The sequence below is a fragment of the Herpailurus yagouaroundi genome, unplaced genomic scaffold, assembly GCF_014898765.1.
Source record: "Herpailurus yagouaroundi ecotype Mexico unplaced genomic scaffold, PumYag 220, whole genome shotgun sequence".
In the NCBI taxonomy this organism is placed as follows: Eukaryota; Metazoa; Chordata; class Mammalia; order Carnivora; family Felidae; genus Herpailurus; species Herpailurus yagouaroundi.
The window spans coordinates 9,754,863-9,764,581 of NW_024412451.1; the positions used below are offsets into that span (position 1 = coordinate 9,754,863).

At 48.3% G+C, this 9,719-nt stretch overlaps 1 protein-coding gene and 1 long non-coding RNA gene across 2 annotated transcripts in view; one reads left to right on the forward strand and one right to left on the reverse strand.

The window, feature by feature from the left end:
* Nucleotides 1-1,858: 1,858 nt before the first annotated feature.
* LOC121018853 (uncharacterized) lies at nt 1,859-3,070 on the reverse strand. Its single transcript, XR_005785338.1, has 2 exons — nt 2,984-3,070; nt 1,859-1,988 (listed from the first exon to the last, which is right to left on the reverse strand). It is a non-coding gene; the product is annotated as an uncharacterized LOC121018853 (long non-coding RNA).
* Nucleotides 3,071-7,814: 4,744 nt separating this feature from the next.
* The window catches only part of LOC121018916 (leukocyte immunoglobulin-like receptor subfamily B member 4), a 9,423-nt gene continuing 7,518 nt past the window's right edge, over nt 7,815-9,719 (forward strand). The window contains 5 exon segments of the mRNA XM_040457962.1: nt 7,815-8,334; nt 8,540-8,575; nt 8,742-9,026; nt 9,172-9,290; nt 9,292-9,712. Coding sequence (XP_040313896.1) covers nt 8,286-8,334; nt 8,540-8,575; nt 8,742-9,026; nt 9,172-9,290; nt 9,292-9,712 — 910 coding nt within the window. The 5' untranslated portion in view covers nt 7,815-8,285.

Below are 9,719 nucleotides of genomic sequence, written 5' to 3' on the forward strand. Positions count from 1 at the left end.
AGGAATAAAATGCACAGCACAAGGACTATGGCCAACGATACTGTAATAGCAATGTGATGGGACAGAGGGTAGCTATAATTTGGTGAACATAGCATAATGTATAAAGCTGTCAAATCACTAAGTTGTAAACCTAAAATTAATGTAACATTGTATGTCAACTATACTGAAAAAAGAAACAGAGAGTTGAACCATTCAAGTTGCCAAATTTTGGGGCACAGAGTTTGCAGTGCTCTCTTATATTCTATTAATGTCAGTGTGGTTTGTAGTGATGTCCTGTCATTCATTCCAGATTTTGGCAAGTTGTGTCTTCCATTTTTCATGATTAGCCTGGCCAGGCATTGTCAATTTATTGGTCTTTTTAAAGAATCAGCAGTGGGTTTCATTGGCTTTTGTTACTGTTTTTCTATTTTTGGTTTCACCAACTTCTGCCCTTTATCATGCTCACTTTGGGGTGAGTTGTTCTTTTTCTTGTGTCTTAAGATGGAAGCTTAGGTTAGTGACTAGAAACTACCCTTTTTAAAATATGAACACTCATTGCTCATACTTTCCTCTTAAACGCGTGTTAGCTGCATCCCACAAAGTTTAGTATGCTGATTTCATTTTCATTCAGTTCAAAATATTTCCAATTTTCCTTGAGCTCCTCTTTGCCCCATGAATTATTTAAAAGTGTGTTGTTTAATTTCCAAATAGCTGAAGATTTTCCAGATTATCTTTTTTTTATTTAAAAATTTTTTTTTATTTTAGAGAGAGAGAGCATGAGTGGGGAAGAGGGGCAGAGAGAGAGAGAGAGACAGAGAGAGAGAGAGAGAGAGAGAGAGAGAGAGAGAGAGAGAGAGAGAATCTCAAGCAGGCTCCACACTCAGCACTGAGCCCAACATGGGGCTCGATCCCACAACCCTGGGATCACATGGTGAGCTGAATCAAAGAGTCAGGAATTTGACCGACTGAGCCACTGTGGTGCCCTGAGATTATCTTTATAGTAATAGATTTTAACTTAAATTCCATTAGAGTCTGAAAAGAAGTGATGTAAGATATTGCTTCTTTTAAATCAGTTGAGCTTTGTTTTGTATCCAAGGATATGAACTATCTTGGCCAATACTCCATGTGCACTTGAAAGGACTGTGTATTGTGCTGTTGAGTGCTGTGTCAATTAGGTCAAGTTGGTTGACAGTGTAGCTAAGGTTTTCTATATCCTTGCTGATTTGCTCTTTGCTCTATCAATTACCAAGGGAATCCCTGACCATAACTGTTGAGTAACCATACTTACTGACAAGTAACTATTACTTACTTGTCCTCTCATTTCTGACAGTTTTTGCTTTCTGTGTTTGAAGCTCTGTGGTTTTGTGCATACATGATTAGGATTACTACGTCTTCTTGGTGAATTGACCTTTTTATTCCTAATAACTTTCTTGTTCCAAAGCCTACTTCACCTGGTATCGTTTACTGTACTGTTCTGGAGAGTATGGCCACTTTGGTGGATAGAAAGTTGCTGCTTCCTCCCAATTCCCGAAGACATCCATGCCCTAGTCCCTGAAACCTGTGAGGATGTTACCTTACAGGCCAAAGAGACTTTGGAAGTGTGACTAAATAAAGTACCTGATTATCTGGATGACCCCAATGTATTCACAGGCTTTTTTTTTTTTTAATTTTTTTTTCAATGTTTATTTATTTTTGGGACAGAGAGAGACAGAGCAGGAACGGGGGAGGGGCAGAGAGAGAGGGAGACACAGAATCGGAAACAGGCTCCAGGCTCTCAGCCATCAGCCCAGAGCCTGACGCGGGGCTCGAACTCACGGACCGCGAGATCGTGACCTGGCTGAAGTCGGACGCTTAACCGACTGCGCCACCCAGGCGCCCCTTCACAGACTTTTTATTAGAGGGAGGCGAAAGGTCAGAGCCAATGGTGGGGGATGTGAGGACAGAATCAAGAGGCTGCAGTGATGGAAGGAAGGGGTCAGGAGCCACATGCTGCAGGCTGCCTCTGGAAGCTGAAAAGGCATGGGGACAGATTCTCACTGCGGAGCTACCAAAAGCAAGTGGCACTGTTGACGCCTTGGCATTAGCCCAGTGATTTTGTACCTGTGACCTGCAGAACTGTAAGACAAATCTTTGTTGTTGGAAGTCACTAAGTGTGTGGCTATTTGTTATAGCAATCATAGGAAACTAATAAATCTACTTAAGCTTAACTTCCGATTAATGTTTGCAAAATGTATTCTTTTTCCTTTTACCTCCTGTAGACTGCACATAGTTGGGTCATGGTGGTGTTAATCCAGTCCTACAGTCTCTGCCATTTAATTGTGCTTTCACTGTTTACATTTAATGTAATTATTGATAAGGTTGATTTTAGGTTTATCATTTTACTCTTTGCTTTCTGTCCCCCTCTTATTGTTTGTTCTTCAGTTTTCCCTCTCCTGCTTTCTTTTGGCTTTTTGGTATATTTTTAAGTATTCCACTTTTTAAATTAATTACTTTTTAAGGAGGCTCCACACCCAAGGTGGAGCCCAATGTGGGGCTTGAACTCAAGACCCTGAGATCAAGACCTGAGCTGAGATTGAGTCAGGTGCTTAACCAACTGAGCCACCCAGGTGCCCCTAAGCATTCCATTTTACCTATTGGTAACTATAACTCTGTATCTCCATATGTTGTTTTTAAAGTAGCTGTTGTAGGTATTATACACACCTAATTTCACAGACTCTACATAGAGTTAATATTTTACTTCTTTCAGAGAAACACAGAAGCCTTACAAGTGTCTAGGGCCTTCACCCTCACATGTTGTATGTGTTGTATGTATTACACCTACATATATTCAAAGCTTCCGAGACAACATTATTGGCTTTGCTTTCAACAGCCATACGTATGGTAATGAATGTAAGAGGAAAGAAGTATGCTATTTGCCTAGTTATCTACCTTTTTTTCTCATCTCTTTTTCTTGAACTTCCCGGCTTCCTTCTAGAATTAATTCCTTTCTGTCTGAAGAACTTACCATTTCTTGTGGAGCAGACCTGCTGGTCACAAACTCTTCCCATGTTCCTTCCTCTAAGAATGACTTTATTTTGCTCTCATTCCTTTAAAAAAAAAAATTTTAGAGAGGGAGAGAGGGAGAGAGAGAGAATGAGTTGGGGAGGGCCATGTGGGAGAGAATCCCAAGTAGGACCTGCACTGCCAGTGCAGAGCCCAACGTGGGGCTTGATCCCATAAACCATGAGATTTTGACCTGAGTCAAAATCAAGGGTCAGACAACTGACTGAGCCACGCAGGAATCCCATTCCTGAAGAATATATCCAGAATTCTAGGTTGGCTCTGTCTCTCAGAACTTTAAAATCTTCTGACCGTGATGGTTTCTGATATGAAATCTGTAATCATTCTAATTGTTTTCCCTCTTTATGTAAAATGGCATCTCTCTTTCTTTCTCTCTCTTTTTTTTTTTTTTTTGGTTTTGACTAGTTGAATTATGATTATGATATGCATGGGCACGGTTCTTAAAGCTCATCCTATTTTGCATTTGCTGATCATCTTGGACATTGTACATGTCAATGTATGACTTTCAACAAATCTGTAAAATGGACAGCTATTTATTTCTTCAAACTTTTTTTCTTCATTAGTATCATTCTCCTTTTGCTGGAAGATTGACTATATACATTGACTCACAAATCCCTGAATCTGTGTTCAATTTTAATTTTTTATCTTTATTTTTTAAAGAAAAATCTTTTTTGATAGATTTTTATTTTGTTTATTTTGAGGAAGAGAACACGAGAAAGTGGGGGAGGGAAGAGACAGAGGGAGAGAGAGAGAATCCCAAGCAGGCTAAGCTAAGAGTGGGGTCTGACTTGGCTTCATCCCACAGCAGCAAGACCACCACCTGAGCCGATATCAAGAGTCAGGAGCTTAACCCACTGAACCACCCAGGCACCCCACAAATTAAAAAAAAAAATTATTTTAGAGAGAGAGAGAGAGAGTGGCGCCTGGGTGGCTCAGTCAGCTGAGCGTCCGACTTCGGCTCAGGTCATGATCTCACGGTCCGTGAGTTCGAGCCCCGTTGTCGGGCTCTGTGCTGACAGCTCGGAGCCTGGAGCCTGGAGCCTGCTTCGGATTCTGCGTCTCTGTCTCTCTCTGCCCCTCCCGCACTCATGCTCTGTCTGTCTGTGTCTGTCTCTCTCTCTCTGTCAAAAACAAATAAACATTAGTGAGAGAGAGTGCAAGCGGGAGAGAGGCAGAAAGAGAGAGAAATTCCAAGTAGGCTTCACACTCGGCACAGAGTCCGACTCAGGGCTTGATCCCATGACCCTCGTATCTTGACCTGAGCTGAAATCAAGACTTGGACGCTCAATGGACTGAGCCACTCAGGCACCCCACATTCATTTTTTATATCTTTTTTTCCTCTACTGTTCAGATTGCACTTCCCTTGTTCTGTCTTCAAGTTCACGGACCCCTGCCTCTGTCATCATCCTGCCACTAGACACAGTGAATTATTTCAGTTACTTAATTTTTTTCTAAAATTTCCTCTTTCCCCCTTATAATTCCTATGCTGGGAGAAGTCTATTGTTTTCCATTTATTGTACAAGTGTTTGCCCCTATTTCATGAAGCTTGATTATAAAACTGGCTTTTGACGGTTGGTCAGCTCAGGGTTGGTGTCTGTTGATTATTTTTTCCTTTGAGTGTTACCGAGACTTGCCTGTTTCTTTGAATTTTACATCAGGAGGCTCTGGGTTCTGACAGAATCTTCTGGGCAAGGTGGATGTTTGTTTGAGCAGGTTATCACCCTGCTTGGGTACTGACAGTGTGACATGCTTTCGAGGATGTAGCTCCCAGTCACAGTTCAGCTTTGACAGCCCGTGCTGCCCACTTCTCTGGTTTCACTTCCAAAATGACACCTGCTTACCGCCACTTCACCATTCTCTTGTTTCCTCCTAAAACGAAGGACAGATGTGTCTTGGGACCTGGTTATTCTGTTCTCCATGTCTCAGATCTTATCCTTTGGGTTTCTATTTTTATGATGTTCCGCTGCATTCTGGAATACCTCCTGAGTTCTGTTTCCTAGTTCTCCAATTTTCTGATCAGCTATCTTCTATCCGTTAGAGAATAGATCTTTTGAGTTCCTTCATTCAATTAATGAGTTTTGACCTATGAAATTTCCTTAGGGAGCACCTCTTTGTTTCCACTGAACAACTCTTCTTATATCATGCATGTCTCATCTTCCTCTGAGGACCTAAAGCATGCTTAGTTTTAAGTCTCCTTCCAGTTTTCAAGTTCTCTCCCTTGCCTTGGTTGGGAATTCCCTCAGTGACCAGGTCTGTGCTCTATTTTTCACGGCACAGTTGATTGTGTACACTCGGTCATTTTGCCACTGAGCTGACCCCTTCCTAGCAGTTATCACCCCCATTTTCCTGCATTGTGAAGGCCTCAACAAGTGACCAGCTTGCAACTGCTTCAGACTTATGATCTGGAGGTGTTCCAAACTCAGTGTTCTGCTTAGGGTTCCAGCAGGTGCGCGGATCACTCAAAACTGAGCTCATGCTACATGTGGGTATACGTTGGTACCTGCCCGTCCTGTCGTGTCTGGGCATGACCTCTGATCAGTGAGTGGGGGTACTGCAGCCCCCATTCAGACAGGCAGCAGGCTCAGAGCTCCTGGCCTCACACCAGGAACCCGTATCTCCTTTGGGGCTTTGCCACCTATCACCACGTGGACACAGCAAACCAGGTCCTGGGGCCCGTCCCTGAGATGCATCACCAAGCCCACTCGGCGTTGGTCTCTGCTTACGTCTAGGGATTCACGCCGTATTTCTGGCTCTGATTTGTTTTCACTGTGGCTACACATCTTACAAATCTTTATCTAGCATTTCGGTGTGTTTGGAGTGTGGCCTTCAAGTGGCCCCACGATATGAACTCTGACACTGCAGTCACCTGAATGCCGACAAGCCACACATGAAATCGCCCCTGTGTGTCTCAGGCATGGCAGCACTCCTGAGGGGAGAGGCCCCTATCTCATCACCACGAGTAACAGAAGACTCAGTAAGGGGAAGTATGTGCTGAATAGTGACGGTGTTTCAGCTTCAATTAAATCTCTGAATTGCCTCCAGCGCCTGCTCTTACCCAGTGCCTGCAAGAGGGACGCACAGATTGGGACGGAGAGGCTATCCCATGGAGGGGACGGGGCCCTGAGGCGGCAGAAAGGACTCAGATGTTCTCAAGGGAGGTGATGAAAAGAAGATGGTGATGACTTACAGGAACAAGGAAGTCAGTGAAGGGAAGTGTTGGGGGTAAAGAAAATCCACAATACCAGGGCAGGAGGCAGGGCTGTGCTGCCTTGGGAGAAATGACCATCTGTCTTCGATGACCTCCCGACACCCTCCTCTCCCTGGATCATCCTCCTGGGGCGGCCTCACTGGCTCCTCCGGGCACAGGACAGAAGGCGAAGAGCCTTCGCCACCGTGCTCTTGCGCTCACGTCCAGTCACCGCATACACACCACCACGCCCCTCGGCACCCTCTTAACAACGGCCAACCCATCGCAAGGCTCAAGAAGCGTGTGTGCATCACCTCGCCGGCATCCCTCCTCCTCCTCCCACCAGGCCCCCCTTCCCCTGTTCCTCCCTCCCACCATCTCCAAGGGACCCTTCCAATCACCCTGCCTGGTCCGGTCCCGTGTGAGGCTCCAAACGCTCCCACCCTCTCCTTTACGAAGCTCTACGTTGCACCATCTCATCTGCGAGGCTGTGACCATCTGGCCGGGGCTAAACCCACCAGCCCCACAAAGAAAACCCACCCTCCAAACCGAACACCTCCCCGAGTGCACACAAACCGAGCTAACTTAATGATTCTGTGCCTTCGGTCTGGCTGTCCCATCAGCCAGTCTGAACCTGGCCAGCTCCTCTCCCACCTGCCAGACTGGGAGGCCACCCTGGCTCGTTTCACTCAACCCTAAATGTGTTTTGTGTCGTAGGTTCCTGTAAGGCTTCAATGAAAAAACCCCACCAACAACTTAAAATACTGATCAATACGGGATCTCACAGCCAGATGCGTGCTGGGGTTTCACTACTGATTATCAATACAACTAATTACCAACAGAGCCCTCCCACATTTTATTTCCTACAGTGTCTTTTCCAAACAGAAACCCGTTCATACTGTCTGCTGGCTAAAATCTTCCCACTGCTTTAAAGATGAAATCTCTAAGGCTGGCGTGATTATCAGACTCCTGTGTGACAAGGCCCTGGCCTCCTCCTGATTGCTCTCAATTCTGAGAACGGCTCAAGATCTTTCTAGTTGAGGATGCCCTTCACTCCCATTTCTACTACCCCTGGTTCCTGCCTTCTGTCCCTCCATACCCCAGAGGGACCACAGGTTGTATGACATCTACCTGTTATCGAATCTCATGGTTCCCTGTTTTTTCTTTTTTCTTTATTTAATGTTTATTTGAGGGAGAGAGAAAGACAGAGCACAAGTGGGAGAGGGGCAGAGAGAGAGGGAGACACAAAATCCAAAGCAGGTTCCAGGCTCCAAGCTGTCAGCACAGAGCCTGACGAGGGGCTCAAACTCATGAACTGTGAGATACTGACCTGAGCCGAAGTTGGATGCCCAACCTACTGAGTCACCCAAGCACCACCCCCCCCCCCCCCAATCTGTTTTCTTTTTAGTTCCAACCTGGAACAGTCCTGTAAGACCGAAAACAGAATTGTTTCTTTCCTACCTAAATATTTGTATTGTCTGTTGTCACTAATCAGTGCCCCATGAGTCCAGGGAAGGAAGGACTCTGTCAGCCTCATCAATGATTCTCCAATGCCCGGTGCCATGACTGGACATGGTAACTACTCAGTAAACACTGAATGATTGACAGACAGGGTGGTGGAAGGAAGGAAGAAAATTTGCATTTACGGAACTCAGGAAAGGGAAGTGTCTCACCCAGATCACACAGCCTCTGTAAGAGGCACAGGCAGAACTGGAACTGAAATTGGGCCGGCTCCCAGGTCCGGCCCACCCTCCCCGACTTTGGCTTCTGGGACCAGAGTCACTCTCTGGACTTGGGCTTGGCGGGGAACAGGCAGAGTGGCAGGGCCGTGTGGGGTCTGGTGAGACTCGCATCTGGTCTGAAAGGTCGCAGGGCCTCTGCTGTCGGGCGTCCTTCAGGGAGAGCAGAGCAAGGCCCCGGAGGGGGTGTTCCCCTTCCTGTAAGGCCTCTCGTGAGGAACCCATGATGGAGACCACAGAGCCTGGGCCATGTCACACCCTGTGCATGTGTCTGTCCTGTGGACTCTGAGGACTTTTAAGCTGTCTGCACCGCTGGGACCATGGGAGGCAGCGTCAGGACCCAGACCCTCACCGCCCTTCTGTGTCTCGGTGAGCTTTCTGGACAAGAGGAGGGATGGGTGGCTCCCGCCCTGCCCCCAGGCCCTGGGCCCTGAGAGACCTCAGGACTTGGGAGGCATGTTGGGGGCAGGACTTCTGGGGGCCAGAGAGTGACCCCCGTGGTCATTGGACCCGACTGGGCCTGGAACAGCTACATGCGGGTGGGGGGACACTCTCACAGGGAACTCTCTTCCAGGGCTGTGTCGGGGTCCGTGGGACCAGGTACAGGCAGGTGAGTGCTCCCCAGACCTCCTGTTTCCACCCAACAACCCGCTGGGCAGCTGGGGGGCACAGAGGGTCTGGGCTGATGGTGACCAGTCCGGGAGGGGCCTTGGGGTGACAGGTGGGAAACAGGGGAGAAGGGCACCCTTGCAATTCCCCATCTGACTCCTTTCCAGGGTACCTTCCCAAACCCTCCATCAGGGCTGACCCCAGCCCCAATGTCACCAGCGGGACCCCTGTGACCATCTGGTGTCAGGCATCTCTGCAGGCTGATGTCTACTATCTGTATAAAGAGAGGGTCTCAGAACCCATGTCCATGGAGATCTCACAGGAGTCCAGCGACAAGGCCAGTTTCTCCCTTGGATTCACGAGTTCGCACGATGCAGGGCGATACCAGTGTCAATATCACAGCAGGAACGGCTGGTCACAGCAGAGTGACCTCCTGCCCCTGGTGGTGACAGGTAAGGCAGAAGCTGGCCCCTCCCCTGGGGCCCCTCCTCCAGGTGGAAGGGAACAGAGTGTGGCCTCAGGGGACTCTCGCTCACTGTCCACACTGGGGTACGTGGGGCGATGGCCCCTTTAACGCTGCCCCTCCTTCTCCCTCAGGAGTGTACAACCCACCCTCCCTCTCAGCCATCCCAGGCCCTGTGGTGGCCTCAGGAGGGAACGTGTCCCTCTCCTGTAGCTCACCACATCCATGGCAAACCTTCCGTCTGCTGAAGGAGGGGGGGAGCTGACGCGCCCCGACACCTGGAATTGAAGTTCCCTCGTGAGAAGAGGCAGGCACTGTTCCCTGTGGGCCCCGTGAGCACCTCCCATGGGGGGACCTACAGGTGCTACGTTTCTCCAGCTTCCTACCCGTATGTGTGGTCACTCCCCAGTGACCCTCTGCACCTTCAGGTCACAGGTGAGGGGCCCCTGCACTGCCCTGCCCCACCTACTTCCTGGGCCCAAATGACTGACCTAAGCCGTGTGCCCAGTGGAGCCCTGGGGGTGATAGAAAGTGGGTGGGGCACTGGCCTCCTGAAGTCAGACGACAGATGGAAGCTATGGTGGAGGGGGGGGGGTGCTCATGAGAGCCTCGCCTCAGGCCCTGGGGCCAACGTGGGGTGTGCATCCCCTGGTGCCTCTGTCCCCTCCCGTCCAGGCGCCTA